The sequence below is a fragment of the Seriola aureovittata genome, chromosome 15 (genome assembly GCF_021018895.1).
Source record: "Seriola aureovittata isolate HTS-2021-v1 ecotype China chromosome 15, ASM2101889v1, whole genome shotgun sequence".
Classification (NCBI taxonomy): domain Eukaryota; kingdom Metazoa; phylum Chordata; class Actinopteri; order Carangiformes; family Carangidae; genus Seriola; species Seriola aureovittata.
The window spans coordinates 13,706,193-13,732,600 of NC_079378.1; the positions used below are offsets into that span (position 1 = coordinate 13,706,193).

At 40.6% G+C, this 26,408-nt stretch overlaps 4 protein-coding genes across 6 annotated transcripts; 1 reads left to right on the forward strand and 3 right to left on the reverse strand.

The window, feature by feature from the left end:
- Nucleotides 1-2: 2 nt before the first annotated feature.
- Nucleotides 3-7,584, reverse strand: tpte (transmembrane phosphatase with tensin homology). Of its 3 annotated transcripts, none has more exons than XM_056397653.1 (19): nucleotides 7,157-7,584; nucleotides 6,560-6,647; nucleotides 6,243-6,323; nucleotides 6,091-6,138; nucleotides 5,796-5,957; nucleotides 5,106-5,225; nucleotides 3,768-3,867; nucleotides 3,559-3,622; nucleotides 3,390-3,454; nucleotides 3,126-3,186; nucleotides 2,956-3,037; nucleotides 2,565-2,653; nucleotides 2,418-2,479; nucleotides 2,241-2,321; nucleotides 1,668-1,773; nucleotides 1,478-1,575; nucleotides 1,286-1,381; nucleotides 1,132-1,202; nucleotides 3-1,031 (listed from the first exon to the last, which is right to left on the reverse strand). In XM_056397653.1, exons 2-19 carry the CDS (start codon nucleotides 6,601-6,603, stop codon nucleotides 929-931), a joined length of 1,533 nt encoding a protein of 510 aa, XP_056253628.1. In that variant the 5' UTR covers nucleotides 6,604-6,647; nucleotides 7,157-7,584; the 3' UTR covers nucleotides 3-928. The 3 variants fall into 3 exon arrangements, with proteins under 3 accessions (XP_056253628.1, XP_056253629.1, XP_056253630.1); XM_056397654.1 differs by lacking the exon at nucleotides 7,157-7,584 and adding an exon at nucleotides 6,978-7,149; XM_056397655.1 differs by lacking the exon at nucleotides 6,560-6,647.
- A 1,117-nt stretch (nucleotides 7,585-8,701) lies between these two features.
- fgl1b (fibrinogen like 1B) lies at nucleotides 8,702-11,552 on the forward strand. The gene is made up of 9 exons (XM_056398415.1): nucleotides 8,702-8,940; nucleotides 9,038-9,130; nucleotides 9,375-9,615; nucleotides 9,799-9,958; nucleotides 10,117-10,214; nucleotides 10,368-10,456; nucleotides 10,546-10,671; nucleotides 10,794-10,858; nucleotides 11,147-11,552. The coding sequence occupies exons 1-9, from the start codon at nucleotides 8,935-8,937 to the stop codon at nucleotides 11,325-11,327; spliced, it is 1,059 nt and encodes a 352-aa protein (XP_056254390.1). The 5' UTR covers nucleotides 8,702-8,934; the 3' UTR covers nucleotides 11,328-11,552.
- On the reverse strand, nucleotides 11,396-18,191 carry LOC130183073 (thrombospondin type-1 domain-containing protein 1). The gene is made up of 8 exons (XM_056398414.1): nucleotides 17,994-18,191; nucleotides 17,082-17,198; nucleotides 16,190-16,581; nucleotides 15,436-16,096; nucleotides 14,250-14,411; nucleotides 13,650-14,070; nucleotides 13,013-13,544; nucleotides 11,396-12,900 (listed from the first exon to the last, which is right to left on the reverse strand). The coding sequence occupies exons 2-8, from the start codon at nucleotides 17,131-17,133 to the stop codon at nucleotides 12,244-12,246; spliced, it is 2,877 nt and encodes a 958-aa protein (XP_056254389.1). The 5' UTR covers nucleotides 17,134-17,198; nucleotides 17,994-18,191; the 3' UTR covers nucleotides 11,396-12,243.
- Nucleotides 18,192-19,939: 1,748 nt separating this feature from the next.
- Nucleotides 19,940-26,346, reverse strand: vps36 (vacuolar protein sorting 36 homolog). The gene is made up of 14 exons (XM_056397276.1): nucleotides 26,157-26,346; nucleotides 25,850-25,918; nucleotides 25,667-25,737; nucleotides 23,926-24,040; nucleotides 23,702-23,791; nucleotides 23,157-23,243; nucleotides 22,558-22,590; nucleotides 22,387-22,464; nucleotides 21,985-22,119; nucleotides 21,770-21,835; nucleotides 21,496-21,560; nucleotides 20,982-21,066; nucleotides 20,744-20,820; nucleotides 19,940-20,557 (listed from the first exon to the last, which is right to left on the reverse strand). The coding sequence occupies exons 1-14, from the start codon at nucleotides 26,250-26,252 to the stop codon at nucleotides 20,476-20,478; spliced, it is 1,149 nt and encodes a 382-aa protein (XP_056253251.1). The 5' UTR covers nucleotides 26,253-26,346; the 3' UTR covers nucleotides 19,940-20,475.
- Between the last annotated feature and the right edge of the window lie 62 nt (nucleotides 26,347-26,408).

Genomic DNA, 26,408 nt, shown 5'->3' on the forward strand with positions numbered 1-26,408 from the left:
GATTACAAATTAAAGGGTTGTTTATTTTGTAGCAATACATTGGTTAAAATTTTTCAAAAGTAAAAGCAAATACTTTTCAGCACTTTTTTTCTCTATTGTACGAACTAAGTGTATCCATTGAGTAGTCGACTCCAGAAGTCATGACAAGAACCAAAATTCACAGCAGCTCGCATATAATCCAAAATGGATTATATGTGAGCTGCTGTGAATTTTGGCAATATTTACACAAATTTCACCTCACAAAAACTTTCAAACCAAATAAAGCTACAGATGTCTTCAATTCCTGCTGCCTCCAAAACATAAACTGGAGCTGTGTCACATCATTCTATGAGCCTCTACATAAGAAAACTTGGTACTCCGTTTCTCATGTCTTCCTTTGTTCTTGTAAAGTCCCCTGTGGTTTCCACTGCTGCCTCACAGAGTACACCCAGGTTTGATTCCATCCACTAATCAACCACTCACTACATAAAGACATAGCTAGACGTGGTACATTACAAAATGGCTAGTTTCAATTTGACTAAATTGTTCAGAGGGGATGACTTGCTCCAGCATTATAGTTTTATCAGGTGCAAATGTTTTTCTGATTCTTTTTTTAAATTGTTCAGTGTTATTTTAAGACGCACAAGAGTCACATATACAGATATCAACTGATTCACTGGAAGACGTTACTAAATATTTGATGCTACTAACTCGCATATCTCTTCTTATACATTTCAGGTCATGAGCAACACTGCAGTCTACATGATTTGACTTGGTGGAGGTAACTGGTGGTGGTGGAGGTATTTTTATGCCTCTTTAAATTTAGCATTGAGCTCTCGTTCATTTCTTCAGTTGGTCTTAGATCTACTAGTCTCTGCTCACCACCCATCATTAAATGTACAACTGTAACAAGCCATTTTCTCTTCCTTAACGCTCAAAAGGGTTTTTATTATGGTTCTGAGAAGAACATGGTGACACCAAAGTCGTTCTTGTACAGGTCCCAGGTCTTTGGTTTGTGTGGGTTGTCCAGTTCCTCCCTGGGTAGAAACAGTCTGTGGAGAGTTTGGAGGGAATGCAGAGTTTACAGTCAGAAACTAAAATGTTTGAGTCAAGAGCAACAGAAAGATTTGCATCAGGGAAACGGAAACATACTTGTTATCCTCTATGAAGGAGGTGTTGAACCAGAAGTAGAATGGAACATCTTCATATCCTTTTGGAAGACCCTAAAGGGAACGATAGGACAATTAGGCTAAATATGAGCTTTTGCTTAGATATGTATTTGAAAGGTGTAAAGCTAAGTACTCACAGCACTTGATTCAAACATGACCTTCACATCTCCTTCAACCACAGGCCCGTCCTGTAGGCTGATGACTACTGCATTACTGCCCATGTCGGGAAATACCTACGAAACACCAGAGATACGTTGTCACCCAATCTACAAACTGAATCAGTACGACCTGATGAGTGTATGTGCCTTATGTGTGAGTGTGAGTCTTACTGTGCAGTTCTCCCGTTTGGCACACACACATTGAAATACCAGCTCTTTTCTCACAATAATCTTCACCTTGAGATCGCTGCCATCACCTTTACCCACACCTGGGTAAGAGCACACACAACAGATATTAACACGGGCACAAAAAGGATGAAGTTAGATATATTGAGTGCCCTGCTGGTTGGCTGGGTTTTACCTGCTATGGAGTGGATGCGGATGCTCTTGATCCTGAGGCTTTTAGGTGGAGGCAGCTGTCTGTCGAACTTGGTTTTCATGATCTCGTAGTACCCCACGTACCGGCTCTGTGGTACACACAGACACAACAGAGATAAATCATCTTCATTGTCTGTGGTTAAGATTTTGTGAGGGAACTTACTATGATGATGCAAAGTGATATCAAGCCATACAGTAAAAATTGTGATTTTCAATAATCTAGTTCTCATTATTAAAAAAAGATTTACAAACATAATAAAAATAACAAAGACAATAACAATTTTTCTTATTAAATACTCAATTTAAGCTGTTAATCATGTTATTCTGATGTCAAATGTATGTCTGTAGAAAAATAAGACGATTTAAGTAAAAATGTGTCCTATGTGTCGCTTTTACTCCTGTCTGCCACAGTGCATTTTTTTTTATGCTACCACAGGAAGGCGCCAGTCAGAATGATTCAATTCTACACATTGCAGCTTTGAGTTTAGTCCTAAAATGGCAAAATTACTTACAATATAGTAATTGTAAATATGACCTCTGATTAACTTGTTCTTACCTGAGAGGGAGTCTCTACTCCCTGAAACTTGGAGCTCCGACTCTTGTCTGTCCTCCTCTCACCGAAATACTCCAGACTGTCCTGGTGGACAAACAGAAATTAATGTAAGGAAGTAGTTTGTAGTTGCTAACTCATCAACCCTTGTTTGAACAAGTCTCAAACTTGAAAAAAATGTACCTGTGCACTCTCAAACTGGTCACTGTCAATAAGCCAGGCGCACACCATGGTACCTGTGCGTCCTGTCAAACAGAGCAAAGAGTGTCTTTGTTTAACTCAAATAATTGACAATAAATACGATAATGAAACAAGTAGGTTCGTTATCACCTTTCCCTCCTTTACAGTGAATTGCAATGATGTTCTTGGGATCGGCAGACATCCACTCCCTCACGTTTGCTGTGTATTTCAGCATGTCCCTGAGACAGACAGTAGAACACACAGTGATAAAGACGCTGAAATTTGCTGACAAAATATTGTACAAATGATGCTTGTTTGTGACACATTCTGTTTCTGTGTGTGTTCACAATGCCTTAGAGAAATGTTTGCAGTCAGTACACACGCCTAGAGCGAATGTGCAAATGTGGTGAGGAGGTTCTTCATGGTTATATCAGTAACACGCAATTACAACAAGCTGTAATCTAAAGGCTTCATATGATTACAAGCAAAAGAAGGAAGTGAAACAAAAAGATGACACGTAACTAAAGAAATTGTTACTCACTCCAGGGAGGGGACGTTGTGGTCATCAATGAAAACCCGCTCAACTTTGTAGTGGAAGAACTGGGGGTCGTAACCTTTCTCACCTGGAAAAAAAAAAGATGATACATGGTTTTTGTAGTTTTATAGAGAGAAAGAACACATTACATGTGACGAGAAGAGGTGCTAACTTACTGCACAGGTTGTAAACTTTATAGTGGCCTTCATGTTTAGTGTCCAGGAACCTCGCCACGGTCTGTGCGGAAAGAGAGGAGGAGCAGGCTTAAGCACCAGTGTGTATGAATTCTTCAACAGCTAGGTTAACAATGCATATGAATGAATTAATTTTGATAAATATATATAAAAAAGTGAGGTATGTGAACTCATGCGTGCTGAAGCAGAAAACAGAGACAGTCTGGACTTGTGTGACTTGTGTGACCCTAGTCCAGCCAGACTTACCTCAATTGGATTCCTATAGAAGGACTGCTTCCCAGAAGAGGGGAAAGACATGGCGATGACCCGGTCTAGAAACGTGGGTAAAGATGCAAACAAATGTTCCACTTCTTAAAGAATCTAATTTTTAGTGATCTCTTGTTTTATTTTGTGTAACACAGTATGTAACAATTACCTGTGACATAGGTAAGGTCAAGGTCAAATCCATCCTTCTGATATCGTCGCTTGTTCTCAGAAACCTGAGAAAAACAACAAGTCAATGATCAGGAAGTAGTAGACATCTTCTCTCTTATTGCCAACCCAATTACCACACAGCTGCAATTCTCCAGAGGACTTTAGTACATCAGATATTCAGTTTTCTGTGTTTCTGTGGTGTGACCTCACCATCCTCCTGGTGACCTTCTCCAGCTCTTTCTTCTGAGCTGCCAGTCTGAAAACCCTCACCAGGATTATTATTCTCAGGAAACGAAGAAACGTCACCACCCTGAAAAAAAAAAACCCATGAATATGAACATCATATAATATGTATAATAATAAAACACAGTTACAAAGTGCTTTGCAAGACAAGATAAAAAATGAAGGACAAACACTGGAAACCAATTTAAAAGTCTATACAACATTGGGGAAGAAATATGAGCAAAAGGGCGACAAATGAGGTCGAGTAAAATAAAAGAACATTCTAAAATGAGCAAAATAATAAATATAATAAGAATCTTCAATAAGGTCTTCAGCTGTGATTGTGGGGTGGCTACCAGAGCTTTCGCTGAAGACCTCAGGTTGGTATAGTGTCATTAGATCTGAGATATACTTACAGTAGGTGCAAGTCCAGAATGGGCCTTAAAAGTCATCAGTAAAATCTTAAAATCAGTTCTAAAATTTACTGTAAGCCAATGAAATGAAGCTAAAATGGGAGTAATGTGCTTTCTTGTTTGGCTTTAGTGAGAAGTCTGGCTGCTGCATTTTTGGATAAACTGTAATTTATGTTGACTCTGACTTATGGTGGCTGAGACCTGTAAAGAGAGAGTTACTGTAGTCCAAATGAGAGGAAATGAAATCTTTCTACTGGATAAAATTGGACTGGTCTTGGAGTGTCTCTTGAGCTGCAGAAAAACACGACTGAACAACTGTTGACATGCTTCAAGCTGACGTGGTTATCACAGGTGACACTAAGATTTTTACAGCCATCTGCTGGGGCAGAGCCAAGGTGCTTTGAGGTATAAGCACTAACTGTGTCAGGGCCAACAGTAATTAACTCAGTCTTATCAATATTTAGCTGAAGGAAGTTCTGGGCCATGTAGCATTTGAGGTCAATGATGCAGTCATTGCGTTTATTCATTTTACAACTGTCATCTGCATGACAATGAAAGCTGACATTATGCTTGTTGATGACAGGCCCCAATGGTAACATGTATAAAGATATAAGATATAAAGATTCAAGGACAGACCCCTGAGGTACGCAGGTCATCATCATTTACCAATGTGTGTGTGTGTGTGTGTGTGTGGACTATGGCCGTGTAGGTCTTTAAATCAGCATAAGATTAATATGAGTATCATTACAAAAGGATCTCCATGTAATCAGGCCTTAACCTAATCATTATAAATCCAAATTTAAATATTCCATGTACTTATATTATTCTTTATTTACTATAAAGGAACCAAGTGTCTAAAAAAACTGTATGAGCCATGTCTAGTAAGATTTCATGCAGGGGAGAGAAGAAGTACCTGGGGATGATATTGACGCCCGAGAAGTCAGTGAAGGTGTAGATCATGGTGACCACCAGGGTGATTACCACAACACAGGCATCGACGATGTTCAGCTTGGAGCTGAAGTACACTTTGAACCTAAAAGGTCGCACAAGACACTTAAAACATGCTGTTGAAAAAACTGCCTAGGTCATGCAACAAGCTGACTGGATTTATCTAGTGACACTGTGCTATTCCTTTTAGTTATTATGTTTGCCAAGGACCAGCCCAGTACATGCCTTACATTTCCTGTTGAGCTTCCTCTTCGTAACGTCCTGTCTAACAGATAATCACTTGGTTTCTGCTGACACAGGACTCTAGGAATGTTTGCATCACTGAAAAATTTCTTGCTCTCACATTCACAAGCAAGCGGTTCTAGCATGCAGGAGAGCTTACAATATACTGTTACTGTTACTTTTAACACAGTGTCATCTAATAATTAACATTGGCAACTTCACAAAAGTAAGATTTATTGCAAGAGTGCAGGGAATATGAAGAATGCATTAGATTGCACAAGTGTTGGTACTATATCCACCCACAACGTGTATAATAAACACAAAATTAAAGACTGGAGGGGGAGTTGCCAAGATCATAAAAATTTGTCAAACCCATATGACTTCTTGATCACGACAGGGTGCTGACTATCATAAACTTCCTTTCTCAACTCACCCTTCCACATAGACCCGCAGGAGAACGTCGAGGAGAAAGAAGAAGGAGATGACGAGGGACACAGCCTCTAATGCATCTCCAACCTCTCTGTTCTTGGCTGGCAGGGATATGTCCACAATCACCAGGACAATGTCCACTAGGATCAATATCATTCCAAATATACTGCAGGAAAAGACATAGCACCATCATCATCAAACACCATCAAGGAAATAAAAAAAAAACAAACAAACATCATAAGCAGTTATCACTCAAGGTTACACAATATCTCTCCAAAGGAATTCCCAAACACACTCACCGGAATCCGAAGGACATAACAAACGGTGATATCTTCTTCCGGATATTGCTGCAAAGGAGGAAAAAGGGTAATGCTTGTTGGTACAGGTGAATGCGCCTCTGAAAAAAGGGATGTTTACAACGCTGTCTGCAGTCAAAAAAGTATAAACCTACTGGTACATTGTGTCTGGCACCACACTCTCCTCCTTTCCATCATCGATCTCCACTTTAGCATCCTCCATCTTTGCAACGTTTCTAAGAGATGGGTAGATAACACAAACAAGACTGACATCTTGGCAAAAAACAACACAAAACCATGCGAAACAGTCACATGTAAAGCAACAGCTGCAGTTCAAACATTACAAGGTGCTGTAAACACACACACACACACACACACACACACACACACACACACACACACACACACACACACACACACACACACACAGATATATGCAGATAAAAAGGTTAATATTCCCATGAAAAATTACCCATTTACACCTGAATCCGACCCTGGACTGAAATGGACAGACATGATGTGTGTGTCCTACTTCTGGCTTAGCTGTGAACGTGTTGTCTCTGCATTTGAAAAAGAAACTAAGATTAAAGATTTAAACTCCACTGTTCGGCATGTTGCTGCAGGGTTACAATGTAAAACAGACAGGGAAGACAAGGACTAAAACGTTGTGTCCTGTCCTAAATTACAGTGTCTATTGATACCAGTCTCTAACGTACATCCTGTCACTGATTAAAAGAAAGAAACAAACACTTTTATCCTTGAACTGATTCTGAGGCTCCAGGATTTCATGCTTCCTTGAACTAATTACACAGAGAGCGTTGCTTTGATTAGTCGTTAATGCAAAACCTACTAGCAAGAAATGAGCAACTGGTGCCAGGATTCATTATTACCTTTCGGAAAATGTAAACGACCATCAAGATTTAAGAACACAAACCACCCGCTTTCCAGCTCCTCTGTGCCAAACACCTTCCCTCAGTCCTCTCCTTTCCTTCCCGGGAGTGTTTTGTTTAACCCGCGGACACAAAATTAGTCCTAAAACCTGCTAAACTCACAGCGTGTGCCTGCTTACCGTTAGGACTGTCATTCGTGAAATTATACGACAGTTTGTCTTGTGACTTCATGTGAAGAGAAAGGAAGACGGTTCAAAGGTTAACCGGGTAGATTTTTTTTTCTGTCCATCCACTATTCTTCATAGTTTTTGCAAACGTAGCGGTTTCAGAAACTTCCTGGACTTCAGTAGAAGACGCTCAGCCCTTTTTTCCCCCCCTTCGTTACTCTTTACTCATCTTTCCTCCTCCGGCCACTTTCACACCAACAGTGACTGAGCCTGACCATAACCTTCCTGTGCAGAGCTATTTTAACCGGGTTTAACTTAAAAAGTAGGCCAGCAGCTACATCTCCCTCCTGTCTCTAACATCTGGTTCTAATTCAATGTGCATTCCCAAACGCCAAATACTCCAAAGTTAAACAATTGCCAGGTTAGCTTCTCTCTTTCTTTTCTTTTCTTTCTTTTCTTTTTTTTTTTTGTTGAGAAAATAGTACATAATGGTAATTATATTTGCTGAAATAATATTTTTCAGCTAAATGCAGAGTACATTGGAAAAAGTCCAAATTTAGTCTAAACTACAGGGAAAACATGAATCAAAGAGTTGAGAGGGCTAACCCCTTCAAAGTGAGGCAATTCATGCAGTTTATCCTATATAACACTAGTAGTAAAATGTATTTGTGCTGCAGAAACAAGTTTTTAAAGTGCTTCGAAAAGCTTACAGTGGTAAAAACAAAAACAAAAAGCAATAACAAAAAAAACTAACAAAAAACAAGCAAACACAAAAACTATATAGAATTATGATTTTTTTTTTTTTTTTAAATAACTCAATAAATAAAAATATAACCTGGACATAGTAAAAATTGGCAATATGTCAATAGAAATATAAACGGTTATATTGCATTTTGTTTTTAGTCATTGTTAATAGTGCAATAGCCAACAAGTGCCACATGAGGGAGCCCCTCTTCACCCCAAACTGGCCCCCGCCTGGAAATATGCTGTTTTTCTCTGCTATACCATTATGAATTGATTACTTTTGGGTTTTTTGACTGTAAGTAAGATAAGATAAACAATTTCAAGACATTTTCAGATTTGTGACTAAATTGTCAAGAACTTTGGTATATAAGTGTTTTACTGTGATAATCAGTTTCAGCCCCACAATCACTGTCCATCTGCTTTTTTGGTGCTGTTTGTTTTCTCATTTGATTGTATTTTTTTTATTTTTTATTTACCAGGTCACTGGCACTTGTGAATCAATCAACAAATTGTGAATTTTGTTTTGCAAACAGTGTAATCTTGTAATGTTTACATGATTGCATTTTAAGGGACGGTTCCCCCATATGTTCTGTTGTTCTGTTCACCCTGCTCTCCTCTCTATATGAGGATGGAATTGACTCCAGTTTATGAAGTTATGACTAACAAATTATAGCGTAACAGAAACCAATACCTGAAATGAAAATAGATGTTTTGTTAAGATTTTATTTTGTTTTCCCCAAAACAATAAGATGTTAAAAAAGAAAAGAAAAAAAATCTATTGACAGCACTTCTGGTATGTTAGGAATGGAGTCCTCATAGCACGTTCTGTCCATGAGGCCCTTTCCAGGTCTGGGATCAGCTACAGTTTCTGAACACGTGAATGCTTGATAATGGCAGGCTGGCTTGAGTTCAGTGTTTGGCAAGGTTGGTCAAGTCTGGATCCCCTAATGTGGACCATGCAGAACTGGCCCAGCCTATAAATAATACTGACAAATTTTAGAAGAAAGAACATTGAACCTGGAGAAAACGAGGGGAATCGTTGTGAAATGAAGGTAGGCTTGTGATGCTGAGATTTTGAAGAATTGTAGTTTGATGACCAGTATCAATTTATTTTTCAATCTCTAATATATATTGTATTTATCATTTCAGATTGATATTGCAGCAGGTTACTTTTTCCTTAAAGTCATGCCAGTGTTGCTGTTGTTGGCTCTGGTGTGCCCTGTAACTTCTACACAATTGTCAGTAAGTAGATTATGGTTTCAGGATATGTTTCTCTTTTCGTTTTTATGTTAATACTGAAAACTGATCTGCTATGTTTCAAAAAGCTTTAATTACATGCTGGGTTGTTAAAGAAGTGTCATTCCCAGAGAGGCCGTCATGAATAAACTCGCTTTCATAGATCCCTGCAGGGGTGGACTATGGTATTAAAAAAAAAACAAGGGTAGAAATGTCATGTATAACTTGAAACTGGTTTCCCTCATTTAAGGCATTAGACTCATGTGGGCCAGAGGTTGCGGCTCTCAAGCGCAGCATAAAGAAACTGGAGAACAAAGTCTTGATCAAGACTTGGCGGGTTCAGCACTTGCAGATGCACAAATATTTCCGTCCATTTCAACATGCTGTTCCTGAAACCGACATGGCCTCTGGTGTAAACTACAACAGCAGCACTGATCTGACGCTGATGAAACCACTTCCACCAGCAGGCAATTTAATTGTACACGACAAAGGTGAGAAAAGCTCAAATCATGTCATCCCAATGTTTGGGTGTGAATTTTAAGTAAAAAATTATAGTTATGTAGTTTATAATCACTTAATTATGCAACATGAAGTAGGCCTCAGTATATTGTAAGTAAGATTGGTAATGATGATAATCAGCAATCTTCAAGGCTTTTTCAATTCTGTCCTCCTAGATTGTTCTGAGCTTTTTGACAGACTGAGACCAGCAAGTGGTTTCTACCGCATCAGACCCAAATTACACCAGGAGCCTTTTTTGGTCTACTGTGACATGGAGGATGGAGGAGGATGGACAGTGTTTCAGAGGCGCCGGCATGGAAAAGTTGACTTCAATAGGTATTTAAGCAGAGAAGATATCCCACGCATGGTATGTGGGAAAATTATAAGTCCTAAAATCCTTGCAAAGCCCAGCATTAGATTACAATGTAGGCGTTTGATAGAGCTTGCACAGCTGTTTCATTAGATTAAAAACATCTGCCTAATTCTCATTTTAGAGACTGGGTCGACTACCGAGATGGCTTTGGTGACTTTAAACTATGGAATGATGAGTATTGGTTGGGGAATGAGCGCATGTATTCTCTGCTCTCTGAAGGTCAGCGATTTTGATAAAACCCAAACATAATACAATAAAAGTTCCTGTTTCATATATACTTTCATATACTGTATTTTATTTTGAAATAGTCTTGTATTCTGCCTGATTATCCACTTATTTCTCAATGATTCTCTGTATTTCTCTGCCCTGAAGGTAATAACCTGGTGAAGATAGATCTAATGGACTGGGATGGACAGAGAAGTCATGCATTTTATGAGAACTTCAGGATCACTGATGAAGCCGTAAGAAAAAAAAATGGAAAGTTCTGTTTCTTGGTCTCAGTTGAAGTGTATTTCCCGGTAAACATTACTTGCTCTAATGTCCATTCCAGGATAAGTATCGTCTCCAGTATGAACAGTACAGTGGCGAAGCTGGAGATGCTCTGACTGGTGGTGGGGGGATGGTGGAGCAGTGGTCTGCTTGCCTCAGCGGCATGCAGTTCAGTACAAGGGATCAGGTGAGTCATCGATCCCCTTTTAACCGATCCAAGATGGTATTTTTATGGTGCTAGTAGCTCCAAGATTATTGATAATGTGGGGATGATGATTGTGATAACGCTGTTATGGTGGTAATTGATAGGACAATGACCGCTACATGCAGGGCAGCTGTGCCAAGGAGAATAAGGCGGGATGGTGGTTCAACAGGTGAGATCTTTCAAATTACCAATACCCTGTCTGTTATCTTTCTTTTGTGGGACTGATGCACAAACATTATCACTTGAACTGTGATTTCTTTTCTGGAAATAAAGTTTGAGTTTCTGTACAGGGTTTCGTTTTGCCTGTTAAACCAAGGATACAGTTCTTTCCATTTTATTGTAAAAATTTGCTGTTGTTCAAATCATCGTCAGCATGTGAAGCCGAGCGCATGCAAAAGCTTTAAAATAGACACAGGTTGAATTACTTGGTTATTGTGTACTAACCTTCTATCTACAGATGTCATGCAGCCAACCTGAATGGGAAGTTCTACAGCAAAGGGAAGTACAGGGGTCAGTATGACAATGGTGTGGTGTGGGGGACCTGGAAAGGCCTTTGGTATTCCCTTCGACACACCACCATGAAGGTGCGGCCTCTGGTTTTCTTGGATGCTGTGGGCAGTGGAGCAGGGGAAATTTAAAAACACCGGGCTACACACTCTCTTGTGTGATACAGAATGAAGTTGAAAAATAAGGGCAAAGACTGATGTCATGTTTAAATTCTATATATTTTAATTTCTCCCTTTGCTTCATGATTTGAAACTATTATCAAATGTCGATAGTACAGTATCTTCTGCTTTCCAGTAAGCATTTCTTTTCTATAAAGTGTATGACATTACTCAAACAATAAAACAACCAGCATCTCAGCTGTACTGCCTCACTGATGTTCATATTTGACTGCCTTCAAACGTAGTCAGAACTGCATACTATTACTCTAACTTGTGAACTTTGTAAAAAACACATGAAAAAACCTTGACATTGCTTAGATCACACATTCAAAATGTCCCTTACCAGTAAACCATTTCATAGTGAGAGCACAGCATGACTTCACAGCATGATAAAAAAAACATCACATTCAGCAGTGCAAAGCAATAAGTCTTCTCTAGTGTTTTGAATACTGTCATTGTTTGAGCTTGTGTTCAACAGTGCACACAGATGAAGTTACAAGGCAAATTTAAATTTGACTTATTATGATATATACTGTACCAGTTGTTGATATACAGAGAAACATATTCCACGTGTCTTGAAAAGAGAGAAATCCTGAAGTCATACTCTTAACAAGACAAAAATATGTTCAACTATAATGGCAATTAAAATTTAAAATATTAAAGCAGTTACAATAAGAAATGCAATATGAAAACATTTTTTTGAAATAAAATAAACTTAAATATCTTATTTTTGCTCTCCTTCTTGTAGATAAGCAAATTCCCTAAATCTTTTGATATAGACTGTAGTACAATCTTCACTTTTATGTGTGTCTCTGTTAATATTTGGTTAAAGTCACAGATGTTGCAGGAAGAATCTATACACAGGTATAGTGCTACAAACCTGCGTGATCTACTCTTCCTCTCCTACATATGATGAGGACAGATCTAGGTCCAGCATCCTCTGTTCAGCCTCACTCAGTCTGTAGGGTGAGCCGCCACTGCTGCTGTAGTCTCCAGACATTGGCAGAGAGCGGCAGCGACCTTTCCTCTGGTCAGAGGATGATACACTAAAGGTGGAGCTTCGCTGTCGCCCCTTGACCCCAGAGGAGGACTGAGCCTCCTTTAATTTCCGGGCCAGGATGTTCCTCTGGATAGGCGATGGGCCACGACGGTTCCAGTACTGCTCAGCCCGCTCTGCCCGATCCATACTCAGCTGGTTGACTCCATGGGAACTGGCAGGCACTGGACCCCCGATCCCTGAGATCCCCTCTCTACCTCCAACTCCAGACTCACCACTCCTTTGTCTTTCCCCAGTGCCACTGATGTCTCCCTTAGCATGTTTGTCAGATGCTGAAATGCTGTTTGTGTTGGTTCCTGTGTGTTTGAGTTCACTGTTGTGAGAAGGAACAGCTGTCTCTATCCAGGGCTTCCTTTGGTCATTTCTCTGGGGTCTGGAGTTGGCCCACTCTGAGGCCCCATGCTCTGGAATGGGGTAAGAGCGGTATGGCTGCCTCTCCCATCCTCCTTTGGCCCAACAACTTCCTTCAGGAAGGGTCCGAGATCCCACCTGAGAAGAATAACGTATAATCTTTGTTAAACTTGTGTTAAACAGACCTACACAAATCTGACCTACAATAAATATATTAATAATATAATATAAATTAAACTGGATAGGTGACCTGGGTCATGCTCCGTTCTCTAAACTGTCTGGACTGCGCAGAGGATGGAGGATGGGGTTTGGTATCATTGAAACTGGAGGTCCGGCGGAAATTTGGATTCTTGTGATTTGAGTTTCCCATTCCTGCATCTCCTCCTCTGAGACCTGCTAACCCGCTCCTCCCTACCATCTCCACCCAGTCGGCAGTGCGGTCACGGCATTTTGAGCTACCCCCACTTGCAGAGACAGGAGGACCTAAGATCAGCTCCACTCTGGGACTCAGTCTGTCCGGCGTGGCCCTCAAAGTCTGCGACGGCGGCTCAGAAAAGGGAGTTGCAATGTGAAAATGGTTGTGGTTTGTGTCGTCCTGGTGTCCCAAAGGGAGGGCGGGATGAGCGAATCCAGTTGGTGTAGGGATCGGCGAGCTGGTGGGTGAAGCAGATGTCTCCACCAAGGTGTCATGGACTGGGCTTGAAGAGACATGGTACAGCTGTGTGGCCTCCTTTAACCCCTTCTTTTTCATTTCTTTCAACTGCTGCTGAGCCAATCGGTAACTAGAGAATTAATAATCATTTATTTTTCTGAGACTGGGGAGTGACAGAATAAGTTTGACGATAATGTTGTATGTGTGATGAAAGTAAACAATATTCTGAACATACCCAAATATTGGTGGCAACAGCTTCTGTCCTGTGGGAGACAGCCTTTCTGGGTCCTGTGCAAGAGGTATGACCAGGGTCTGTGAGAGAGGCTGACCACCTGGGGAAAGCCTGTCTTTCTGGGCTACACCAACACCCATGCTCCCTGGCGGGCCATGGCCGTCAGTGAGACTGGGTCTTTGAAGGCTGTGTCCACAGATGGAGGCCTCATCAGAGAGCTTGCGTCCCCCAGGAGAATGCATGGAGCCTCTGCGAACAGAGCTGCACTGAGGGGTCTGGCAAAGCTTTCTCCACACAGCCACCACAAAAGTTGCCAGAATCACAGCCAGGCAAAGAGAGATGCCAGCCACTACAACCATGTTACCACCTAAGGGTGCAACTCCGACAGGTACAGGGGGGAGGGATGGAGAAGGATCAGGCAACACTGGGGAGGAAAGGGAGACAATAAAGTTAATATGTGAAGTACGCATACTCCACAGTGAATGTAGTTTTTTCATCCCTAGTTTAGACAAGATGAAAACAAATGAGTGAAATTACACAGAAAATCAAAGGACGGATAGACGGAACAGGGAAAAAAAGGAGCTAATGGGTGAAATGACTGACCAACACAGTTTTCCAGTGAGCACAGGGACTGTTCTTTCACCATGCCAGTGCACTGCATCCCTCCCACACTTGAGGGCAGCAAACACTCACGCACTCGTTCCCTCACCCCCTCTCCACAGCTCACACTGCACACACTCCATGGCTGCCACGGCCCCCATGACTCTGCAGAGAGGAAGATGAGCAAAATATTGTTGATAAATGCCTTCATTTACAAACGTTGCTACTTTGCCAAGTTACCAAAATGATCACACATTTCACATTTTCAGTGTAGTGTAGATCTCACTACATAAATAATGTGTGATCTTGGTGCTCATGTTGTGGAGACACACCAGGTCACCCTTCACCTCATTATAAAAAAAACACAAAAAGAAAAATCAAAAATACAGTCTTGAATGACCTAATAGTGATTAGTGATGCTTATATTATGACTTTACTGTGTAATCAACTGAACTGATATAATTTTGGACATAGATCTGTGAACCTGTCATCGTTGGAATGACCTAAGAAACAGACAACACACTAGAGTAAGTAACATGGCTTACCATAACTAAATTGTGACTTAATTGAATTGGTTTAAAATAATAAATAGTTGATTCTGTCATTACATGATAGTCATGAAGTTTCAAAAACATAAAATCAGCAATCAATAAATTTAGCTGATTTGGACATTGTGGTTTATATGTTACAAGACAGGCCTTTTTCACAGTAGACATTTTGATTTGTTGTAGTAGGAAAAAGCAAACGCATTACTAATAACATTAACTATGGCTCTGTTCTGTTCAGGTGTCCCAGAAAACTATGACAGTGTGACAGTGAGCCAATTTGCACAATACCAGGACCCTGAAGCTGAAACAGCTAAATGGAATGCAGCCATCACTCATAACACCTTTGCTTTTCCTACTGTGACATGTCAAAATGTCTTCTGTAAAAAAGGCCTATTTCGTTTTCTATAATGAGGTCATTCCTTAACTAGTAAGAGGGTTTTATCTGCCATTGGAATTAACCAATCTTGGGAAATCTGGTTGACTAAAGTAAAGCAACTCTTTCCTTCCTTCAAAATTCAGTTCTTCTTGAGTAAATCATCACAACCCTGCTCTAATGACATTGCTGAATGACATGTGGAATAGAGTGTAAATGTATTCTTGGCAGCTGCCAAATGTGAATGTGTTGATCTATCGGATCTCACCTGCACTCCTGTGAACCACCAAACAGGTTTGTGCCGGACTAGGGGAGCGACTGAAGTTGAAAACAAAGCGAAAGCAGTACTTATTTCTTCCTGTGTAAAACACAGAACAGTTGAATTCTGTCTCATTCTCTCCCTGAGTCAGCCAGTTAAAGGCCAGCGGAGGAGAGGAGGGCTCCTCTGGACCAAACCCAATCAGTGCTGTTCCACCTGCTCCGATCGCAGAGGAAACAGCACCCCCTCTTCCAACACTTGCATCTTTATACAGCAATACTTTCCCATTGATGTGAGCACACGGTGGGGTTATCAGTTTAACAGTCATAGTCCCTTCACAACCACTCTTGTAAGTGTTGGTGTTTTCCACCAGTAGTTTATAGGAGAAGATACGCGACAGGTAAAGAGGTCCAGAGCTCTTCACTTCCTGAGGTGTATGAGGAGACCGAAGGGCCACTTGTATGAAGTCTCTTTCTGTGAATGGGAAGGCGCAGGACAGCTCAACACTCTGGGAACGGAGGGGTTTGATTGGGTGTCGTGTGCGGGCTCGGACCTTGTCAATGCTGTTTCGCCCAATCTGGTTGTACTCCATGTAGCTGACTTCTAGGAAGAGGGCAGAGTCGAGGATGCTGGAACAAGCCTGAAAGTATTCATTAGTGGATATCCCCACCTGGTGAGAGACAGAAGAAGACATGCATGAGAATATTTCTGCAACACAATAAGTCAACTTAGTTTGTAAAGTCTGAGATCTTCTTTGTCTTGCCTGAAAAGATCCTGAGTGGTTTCCAGCCCTCTCTACAGCGATGTGAAAGGTAGGCCACTGCACCTGCAGTTCTGAACTCCACCACCAGGTGGTGCTCTCTGTGCTACTGACATCTGTGCTATTGGCATAAGAAACAGCAGCGGTGGTCTGCCTCAGCAGGAACCTGAACGTTCCTGCATACAGGAAGCAGGAGCAGTTGAACTCCACCCTACCGGCCGATTGGTTGTTGGGGAGAGTCCTGGTCAGAAGGGTGGTGTTGGTTTCCGTGTTGACCAGAGAGAGGCTTATGTTGCGGATGGTGCTGATGTTGGATTTTGTGCTGAAGTCTACAAATACACTGGCGTTGCTAAGGGCAACGTGGAAGGAGGGCCAGATATTGAGCCCTGCAAAAGCTACAGGAAAGGATGCAAAGAAGTGAGACAGGGCAAAGAGAAAGAACGTTTTACCTATTGTTCATATATCCATCCATTAGCTATACCGCTTATAGGCTTATAGACCCTTATAGGGTCTCTGGTCCCTCTGGATCCATAAACAACTGATATGCATCAGCAGGAGTAAGCTACAGATTTCAAACACAATATAAGTCAGTTAACTGCTTAGCAGTACACCTCTGATGTGTAGTGTGTAAATCCTATTGTGCAAATCTCACATCCTCACAAAGCAAAGAGGGTGTGGGAAGAGGAAGAGGCTGAACCTCCTTTACCCCCTTCACTCCTCTGCCTTTTCGTTCAGCTCAACTTCCCTTTCCCATTTAAATGAGGGCGCATAGTAGAATATAGGATTTAAGTTAACGTGCATGACTTGATCAGATCAATTCAAAATCAATGACACCTACCAGCCTTTTCAAACATTTAGTTACTGTATGTTATGAAGATGGTTTAGTGACCCTCACCATATCCCATGAGTGCCAGCAGGAAGGGCAGCAGTGAGACAGCCTGTGGCATTCCGAAGTCTGTGCCTAGGTTTTCTCCTACACCACATGACCGTCCTCTTCCACCATCCCTGACCTCTGCAAAATCAGAGGTGAATCACAAAATAAACAAATAATCCACAAGAAGGCCGCAGACAACAACTTGTAATGTGCCTGTAGATGTCATCAGACAGGAGAAGGCATGGAAGAAGTAGTGCGCATATCTGAGGAATGAAAAACAGGAAGGCTAGAGCATGAAGCTGTGACCATGGGTTTTCTGGATTTACAGTGGCGTCTTCCTCTTCCTTCCATCCTCACAATGGGTATGGAGAGCTACCGTCATCACACGAGTGTAGTAGCTAAAGGAGGGCTTTGTCCATAACAAATACTTATGGGCTTGAGCCAAATACTTGTTTGGTTGCTTATACAGACATTATCACTGATTGTTTCTAACTGATTGAGTTTCTGAGTTTCTTTGAAAACACAATAAACTACTGACTTTGTGTCTCAGAAACAAACACATATGCATGGATGCTTGGAATTTTGGGCACCAGACCGCTGATACTATATTGTGGGCATGTTTGCATTAACAATGGAGCAATCACATGTGGGCTGCATGTACTGAATTTAATACATACAGTACACTCTTTAATACACTGTAGCTGGATCAAGAAGTACCTTAGCCTGAATTATTTTTTTTCCACTGATACTCAAATGTATCTCTGCTTAGCCATCATGAGTCTTAGAGTATGGGAGTTATATTAAAATAAAGAAACTTAGAAATGATTATAAACCTACAATTAGCATATGTTGTACTCGCAGCTAAAGTTAAACGTGTCTCTGGGTCGTAACCTTAATTGTTTGGTATAGTTGGAAAATAAAGCTTTTACTCACATCTCTTATTAACTCCGAGCAGCATTGTTATTCCTCTCCACTTTTCCATCACAGAAACCGCAGTTCCGGACCCTCCATGTGTCTGTAACACATTCCTTCGCACAGACTATCTGCTAGTAAATGTCACTGACAGTCAGCGGGACAAACGGAGGGCGCGCGCCGGTGCTCAGAGCGCGTGAGAGAGATCCGCAGCGCAGTCACTTCAGGGTCACAAACAGGGCGTGCTGAGTATTGTGTGCAACTCACTAGGCTTTCTGTCCCTCCCAAAACGTAGAGGTACAGTAAAGACAATGTGGTCTACAAACCAATAGGCTGCTTGCTTTCAGAAACACGCGAAGAAATATGAGAGGAAATACCGTGAAACTATAAAAGAAGTTATTTTATGGATTTAAATTCCTGCTTGGGAGTATTAACATGCAAAATGATGCAGAACTATTTACTGGTTTGGAAGTGGTTCTGTGATACAATTGAGAATCCCATTCCTATTCATTTCCAGAACCCGGGTTCTCAAACACAGAAGTGTCCATGCAGTTGCTTCACAAGCAGGTTAATTTGTGCATAATGAAGTATACTTAGGCTGCAGCTAAGGGCATTACAGAAAACTGAAGACCCTTTCCTCTCCTGGCAGTCTAATCATTGCATTATATGAAGTGAATCACTCAGGAGATTATCAATCATCAAAAGAATTCAGCACGGGTGCCTGAGGAAGGTGAGTAAATGTGGAAATATGTGAGATGCAACAGATGAATCCATAATTCAATACTCCAAGTGGCAGTCACACATAAATTTAAAAAAAAAAAAAAAAAAGTAAAGCTGTTGTTAAAGGAACAGATAAAAAAACAACCCTCATTATCTATTGATATAGGAATTTGGGCATAACAGCACTGTCGATCCTAACTGCCCCACAGGAGGAGGCAGAGTAAAACATACAAACAACAGAATGAAACTTTTTATGCAATGGAATCATGATAGTAAACTGCAGAAGTATTCATCTCATGCAGTCAGATTACCTTCCTCCCACATAAAATAACTGACAAGTCATTCTTCTGTAATCCACTGATGAAAACAAACATTATTGAGATTTGAACAGATGGCACTCAGCAATTCAGGATATGGATTAACTTAGAATTCACCACTGAGTAAATAAGTCCACCTAAACATGCAAGAACAGGTCCCATTTTGTATTTAAAAAAAACAAACAAAAAACATTCAGTAAAGGTTCAATGGTGCATGACTCCTAGTTATTATGATCAGACCTGCCTGAGTTCAGCTCTCATGATTTCCTGAACCAATTAAGTTACTATCAATAAGTGAACCACATGGCAAGGTAATCTAATAAGCTGTATTGCTCCGCAGACGTTAATTTTTCTTCCAGAGAGAGCCAGCAGAAAACAGGAAGCTTCTCTGGAGATGAAACACGTTTACTGCTCAGCTCCGTTCACAATGGGAACAAAGACCTTTTCTATCCTGTGTGTAAAAGCCCTACAGGGACGCACAGAAATAAAGAATAAAAATACAGTTGCAGCACTCTCAGCCGGAATAACATTTATACATGATGCTCCTTAGACCTAACAATAAGCTCATATTTCACACATTTATTACCACTTCTGGAGTTATTTTTAATATATTGTTAATAGACACGTTAAAGTGATTTGCAAGCACTTATTTTGAAAGCTTCACTGTGCCAATAAATAGGGTGCTCACCTTTCAGTTGAGTCTCAAAGCAGTCACAACTGGAATTTCTATAACACAACCTCTGCACTGAAAGGATTTATAACCTGAAGAATGACATTTGGCAACATGCCCTAAATTTTATACTCTGTGAACCAAACTTATCTTAGTCAAAATCTGTTCCATTCAAAGACATTTGATTCAAAGACAGTCTGACTGGAGATCAGTAATCATGCTTTGATGCAGAGACTAAAACAAGCTGAGAGGTATTTAGATCATTTAGACATCTGGACATGTTCTCCCCTTCCTCGGAAGAAAAGATAGCAGGGCAGAGCTTTATTCCTTAATCATTTATTATATACATTTTACTTTGGAAAATGTGATTAGTGGCTATGGATTTTCATAACAAATTCAAAATGAAAGCCATGAAAAAAAATTACTGTGTACATCCCATTAAGTCAATTTTCCCAAACCCATTTATTACTAATGACACACTAAGTTGAGCAAACCTGGGCACATTTTGCTGCGTGAACAGTATTTGCAGTCTGCAGACACATTTTAAAGACCTAGATAGAAAATAGCAGGTGGTACGTACAGTGGATGAAGGATGTACCACCACCAGAACATTAACCATTCAATGATCGACTGGATAGCACGAAGTACAGGATGCACTCTACTGCTGTACAACAGTATATACATGTAGAGGTCAGAACATTGTTTTAATGCATCCGTCTAGCGGAAGAGACAGTGTGGCCCAGTTTATTTTCCTCTATCTCAAGAATACTGAGTAAAGTGTAAGAGTGTAAACAGGTCAAAACAGGTTTGGGTAGAATCGCAAGCCCTCAACAGAGTCATCTCTACACAGGTGGCCCATCTTCTCAGCCAGCAACAACCTGGAGATGAGGAAGGAAGAGAGAAGCAGACACTAAGAAATGAATGAACTAGCAGCAAAATGCAGTAATAAAGAATTATAAAATGAGAAACATGAAAGAAAAGATAAACATCAAAAAAAGATAAATAAAGATAAACTGTGTGGTAAAACAGGGAGATTCACATCATGAACCTATGAGATCATTTACCGCTCTTTCGACAGAAGAACAGAGAGACCCAAGAGCTTGGCAAACTCCTCTGCTGTCAAGGAGCCTTTGTCTGACACCTGTAGAAGAGAAAGAGGGAGAAGAAAAGGGTTTCAACTGTGATTTATCTCAAGATTTTTTTAAAGATATATTTATCCGAGGGAGTGGAACATGCTGTTTGATCAATCTAAGGTGTGACCATGTCATTGTGAGTGTCACGTTTGTAACAGTAAGAGCTTACGTTGTCCAGTGCTGAGGCTATCATTTCCTCCTCGCTGTGAGACTGCAGCTGGACCACCATCACACCACTGTCAAACACGCGCAGCCTACAGAGAAGACAGATGAAGGAAAGGTTGTGTATGTGTGTGTGTGTGTGTGTGTGTGAGAGAGAGAGAAAGAGAGAGAGAGAGAGAAATAGAAAGCAGGTCAACAGTTTTAAGGAAAGGTGATCTTTTATTAAGCCAAAATGCAACCAGTTTGGGGGGGGGGGGGGCTACTGGGACCAGCAGGATAGAAGGGAAACAGCCCAGTGTTTCTTTTAAAACTCTAGGAAGTGACAGGAAATGACAGCTGCAAAGGGCTGGACACCACCTCCAACAACAGGAAGCCAGGCAGGAAGAGCCTGGCCTCTGTGAGGCAGGCGATACCCTGCCCTATATTCCTTTGATAAACACATAGCCTTGTCTATACAGAAAATAAATGTATGCAAGTACGCATGGATAATTTAAACAAAGACAAACACAACTCAAACTCACCTCAGTGGGAGCTTCAACGACTCAAACATCTTGCATGCGTTTACCAAATCTTCTGGAGACAAAAGCTATACAAAGGGGAAAAAGTAACTTGAGTATCTGACAGGCTACTAAAGACATTTGTGTGTAGCATGAATGTATAGATAGAAAAGGTGTTTTGTACTGTCAGTTCAGCTAGAATGGACATGCGCGGACATACCCACTCAAGTATGATCTACAAAATAACTCAAAATAACTAATAATTGTTTCGTGTTGCGTGCGTTTATGAGAGCATTACCTCCATCCCTCTAGCACGGTTGACGAGACAGTACACCTCAGTCAGAGCCATCATACCCCCACGCTCCTGAGAGAGCAGGGAGAGGTAGAAAGAGAATAAGAGAAATGAAGAGTCAGGATGAGATGTAAAAGAAAGTTAGGAGATCATTCAAATTAGTGCACGATCTTAGCCTGTGCAGATGTAAGACGCAGGACACCCAAACAATTCACACCTACCTCGAGAGGGGCCTGTAGCATATCTCCCAGTTGCTTAGCCAGCTGCATGTGGTAATGTGTGCCTGATCCATGCGTTTCCCTTGTAACTGGGTTAGCAATACCCATACTCAGCAGGTAGGACTTAAACCGTATTGTCTGTAAAGCAGAACATAAACTGTTAATAAAAAGAAAACAAAACCAAACTGTGAGAATTTAGGTGTAAAAACTGAATACAGTAATACTGTATGTGCAGCAAGCATCGGATGAGACAAGTTGTGTGTGTAAATGGTCCACTGAAGTTGGGAGACTTTTACTTGGAGGCTTTTATGGATAGTAGTAGTAGTTATTTCTGCATGTACAGTAATTTGAAGCTACACTATGTCCCCATGTTTCTGTGCCTGATTATACTGGCCAAGTTCTTACCTCATCTTCTGTTATATCTCCCTGCTTGTCTTTGATCTTGTTGGCTATAGATCTGGACAGCTCCACCATCTCTTTGGCCTGTTAGTTAAAGTAGACAATCATTTAGCAAATCTTATTGACAGTCGATAAGTCTCTTATAAATAACCAACTATAGGAAAATGCATTCTTTACCTTCACCATCAGTTTACTGAGGTCCTCAAAGGCCTGAAAAAGAAGCAGCCTAAATTGGTAATGGTGCTCAAAAATGTCCACAATTAAATAAACCACAAAAATTCATGGCTACAGATAAAATTTAAATATCATTCCAAAGCATCCCCACCCCTCCTCTGAGTTATGACCAAATCCAACGTTTCTCCCTAATCCTAAAGACCCATTTGATTCAATGTTATACCTTTCATGAAGCTAAATATGTGTCATTTCGATTTAATTCTTTTACATTCAAGACATTCAGAGTGTCCAGCAGCTGTTGTATGAACACATAACTTCACGGTTGCCTGATGAGTGTCACAGCGGCTGTGTACAGCTTGAGGTCACATCAGTAACAATAAATTCTGATGGTGACAAGTTTTTCATGGCAGTTTTAAATCAAAATACTCTGTATTCTTATTCACAGTCAAAACATGGCTAAATATAAAACTTTATCTTGGAGCTTTGAGGAGGGAGGTGGCAGTTTACTTAGCTTAGTTTCTATTAAGACCTATAACTCAACACCACCACAGTTCCCGTTCTGACACATTTGGCAGCATTTGTGTATTTTGACTTCATATTACCTCTGAAATGTTTTTGTCCGTTTCTTTTCTCCTCTCCTCTATCTTTCTCTCGATGCCAACAATCCCCACAGCACGTGTCTTTCCTGCCTACATGGCCGTGAAGGAAAAAAAAACACACACACAGTAAAACACACAAGGAGCTGAAAAGTTGGTAACAGCCTTCAAAAGACTTGAATTTGCCTGCTATGGGATGCTAAACCTAGTTTGACATTGATTTGATGCACAGTGATACCAAATCTTTTTTGAAAAGTCCTACAAAAAGAGGCAGGAGTTCAAACCACTTTTATTGTAAAGCCCAAGAATAAAGCGGCAACACCGCCATCCTGTGGAGCATAATTTCAACTGACAGCTGAGGAATTCCCATGTAATGTTTATCACCTATTAAAGTGTAAAATGGCAGTTTGGCTGGCACAGATACAATCCCCTGGTGTGAAAATAATCCACACAAACTTCTGGCGTCTGAATATAAAAATCTCCAGGAATATAAAACAGTGGAAAAGAAGAGATTCTAGTCGTAGCCGTATGTCTGTTCAGCTTCCACCAACCTGAGAGCCAGTTCCTGTGGGGATGGGTTGTGAAACTGGTGTACTCTCCCATCTTTTCTGAGTCATCTCTTCTGTTAGCCTCCTGTAAAACTACAGGGAAATGACACCATATCGTCAGTTTTCCAGGTTATCAAGAATCCAACACCTAGTTTTTTTTATCTGAAGCGGTGGTACAAAAGATGAAAACAAAAAGCCCCCTTTGCTTCTTGCATAAGATGGACTACCTCTATCTGCCCATGTTCTTTAAAGGACAGTTTAATGTAGGAGTATTTGCTGTGTTGGTAGAGACCAGGCTCCTTGTTGGCAGGCACTGGATGCAGGTGAATAACGATTTTTGCACTGCAGAATAAGAGAAATCAATAGTTAATTTATTATTTTCTTCTGCTACATTGTCATAGTTGAAAGTTCATTCTTGACCTTTCACAAAAAATCTTACCTCAAGGTCCACCTAGTAGCTTTTACCCACAATTACCCCACATACAACCAGTAGTTACTAAAGTTCCATATTTTACATACAACTGTATGCAAAAGTTTGGACATATTTTACACATTTTGTTGATTTTTGAACTGAAAAGAAGTAAATACAACCTCTGCTGCAAACAAAAAAATGAGCCTGTTACTCCCATTTTTTTTTATGTACTCTTAAAGTAAGCAGTATAGTAAGTAGTAGTATAAAACATAAAAACAATTAAACAGTAATTGGGAACACACTCAACTCACTAAGCAGTTAGACCTGAATTGACTTGTAAGGACTTGTAATGTAAGTAAAGAATTGTCATTAAACATTGTCAGCTGATGACATTTCTAGAGCTTGATAAACCCTCTGACTCTTCAAACCTTGTGGTAACACAGCAATCATGGGCTCATCTAAGCTACTGACTGAGGATATGAGGCTAATTGATGCCATTAATAAATGGCCTTCAAGGGGGAACTGTGGAAGTCAAAACAAGACCTGGAAGATTTCAGATAATACTGCACGTCAGCTGGGCAGCAACGTAAAGAAAGAAAAATCCCATATCACCGGAGAGGAGTTGCAGGACCGTTTAGCTAACACAAGAGTGGTGGTGCAGGGTAAGCCATTAGAGGAAAACCTTAGCTATGGCCTCATCACTAAAGTCTGAAGTCTGCATCTCTGAATCCGTGATGGTTGAGGCAGCCTCTTAGTGAAACTACCCTGAATAAGTAAAATAAAAAAAAAAAAATTGCTGTGGACGGATTAAAGTTAAAACTGAGCCTTTTGGCCACAACCACTTAAGGTGTATTTGGAGAAAAATACGAGAAGCATTTGATGAACAGAACACCTTGCCAACTGTTCAGCAAAGGAAATATTCTGCTTTGGGGTTGTGTTGCGGTCAGTGGCTCAGAAAACATCACATTAATGGTGAGAACAATGGATTCTACTGATTATCAGCAAACTCTTGAGGCAAATGTCCTGCAATCAGTAAGAAAGTGACACTGAAAAGATGAGGCTGGCTTCTACAACAGGACAATGATCCAAAGCAGACCTCAAAATCTAACATGACCTACTTCACAAAACACGAGCTGAATCTTTTGGAACGGCCCTCAAAGTCTCCTGACCTGAAAACCACTGAAACTCTGTGGGTAGTTCTTAAAAATGTGTGCAAGACAGCCTAAAATATCTCAGAACTTAAAGTGATCTGCAGCAGTAGCTGCTATTAACATTTGAAACAATGCTCATTTGTAATGCATGTTTGCTTCAGGGGCTGTATTTGCTTCTTTATATTTCAAATATGAATAAAAATGTGTAAAACATGCCCAAACTTTTATATACATACAATTATCTTTACTGTAATTACAAGTTATGACAAATGAGGCATCTCCATGACAATCTGAGTAAAACACACCAATTAGGAAGACAGTAACATGGACCGAAAGCCCCACAGAAAGTTAGTAAGTGGACTTCAATTACTTTTTTCAACAAATAATGTATTTACTGACACTGACCTCTTTCCTATTCCTGCAGCCTGCTCCTCAAAGAAGATGATCTGTGACAGGGGCATGGCTATGCAGCATTCCTTAGAGAAATACACAAGTCATCATGAGAGTCAGCACACGAAATGAGGAAAGCACCACTTCCCACACTAGTGCAGTCTGCAGTATATGAAGGCATGCTTGCTGCTGTCTTACATGATTTTTAACGTCCCTCCAGATCAACCGATGGGTGCTCAACAGGACAACTCCAACATCCAGCTTAGCCTGGTACAGTGAATAACAGGAAACGACGTGACGTTTTAATTTGCTTACATTAAGTTCAGTTATAATCACCTTACACTACAAATATAACCACCTAAAAACACAATGATCTATCTGAACTTCGTCAGCACCGTCATTATCGCCGTATAATTCAATTATCTTAACAACATTGTTGCGTGTAACTTTTGGCTGCTGTGTTGTGTCAGGCCACAAACTTGGATACCAGAGAGGAAAACTATACCTTATCGTCTCCGTCATACAGTCTCACACCTCGTTGCTGGATCACTAAAGTTTCATTTATTTCTAAAAGCCCATTTGACCACGAAAAACGATCCATTTTTACTATAATAAGACCAATTTGTTCCTTAATTCACTGCGCCGCCGAGACTCATTTCATGTTTACTTCTTGTACACTGTCCAAAATTGGCCTGACGCCGCCTGCATAGAAACACGGAAAAAGAATGTAAAAAAATAATATAATTTTAAGTTAACT

What these genes read in the sequence shown, in the direction of transcription:
- tpte (XM_056397653.1), bottom strand. Translation starts at nt 6,603, where the DNA reads ATGTCTGTCCATTTCAGTCCAGGGTCGGATTCAGGTGTAAATGG. An exon ending in TCGGATTCAGGTGTAAATGG is followed by an intron (nt 6,324 to 6,559) that starts GTAATTTTTCAT and finishes CCCATCTCTTAG; the next exon opens with AAACGTTGCAAAGATGGAGG. An exon ending in TCTATAGGAATCCAATTGAG is followed by an intron (nt 3,187 to 3,389) that starts GTAAGTCTGGCT and finishes CTTTCCGCACAG; the next exon opens with ACCGTGGCGAGGTTCCTGGA.
- fgl1b (XM_056398415.1), top strand. An exon ending in TTTAATTGTACACGACAAAG is followed by an intron (nt 9,616 to 9,798) that starts GTGAGAAAAGCT and finishes CTGTCCTCCTAG; the next exon opens with ATTGTTCTGAGCTTTTTGAC. An exon ending in GTATTCTCTGCTCTCTGAAG is followed by an intron (nt 10,215 to 10,367) that starts GTCAGCGATTTT and finishes TCTGCCCTGAAG; the next exon opens with GTAATAACCTGGTGAAGATA.
- LOC130183073 (XM_056398414.1), bottom strand. Translation starts at nt 17,133, where the DNA reads ATGCCACAGGCTGTCTCACTGCTGCCCTTCCTGCTGGCACTCATGGGA. An exon ending in ACCACTCAGGATCTTTTCAG is followed by an intron (nt 16,097 to 16,189) that starts GCAAGACAAAGA and finishes GTCTCTCACCAG; the next exon opens with GTGGGGATATCCACTAATGA. An exon ending in GGTGGTTCACAGGAGTGCAG is followed by an intron (nt 14,412 to 15,435) that starts GTGAGATCCGAT and finishes TCCTCTCTGCAG; the next exon opens with AGTCATGGGGGCCGTGGCAG.
- vps36 (XM_056397276.1), bottom strand. Translation starts at nt 26,252, where the DNA reads ATGGATCGTTTTTCGTGGTCAAATGGGCTTTTAGAAATAAATGAAACT. An exon ending in AAGAACATGGGCAGATAGAG is followed by an intron (nt 23,792 to 23,925) that starts GTAGTCCATCTT and finishes ATTTCCCTGTAG; the next exon opens with TTTTACAGGAGGCTAACAGA. An exon ending in TGCTACAGGCCCCTCTCGAG is followed by an intron (nt 21,836 to 21,984) that starts GTAGGTGTGAAT and finishes CTGCTCTCTCAG; the next exon opens with GAGCGTGGGGGTATGATGGC.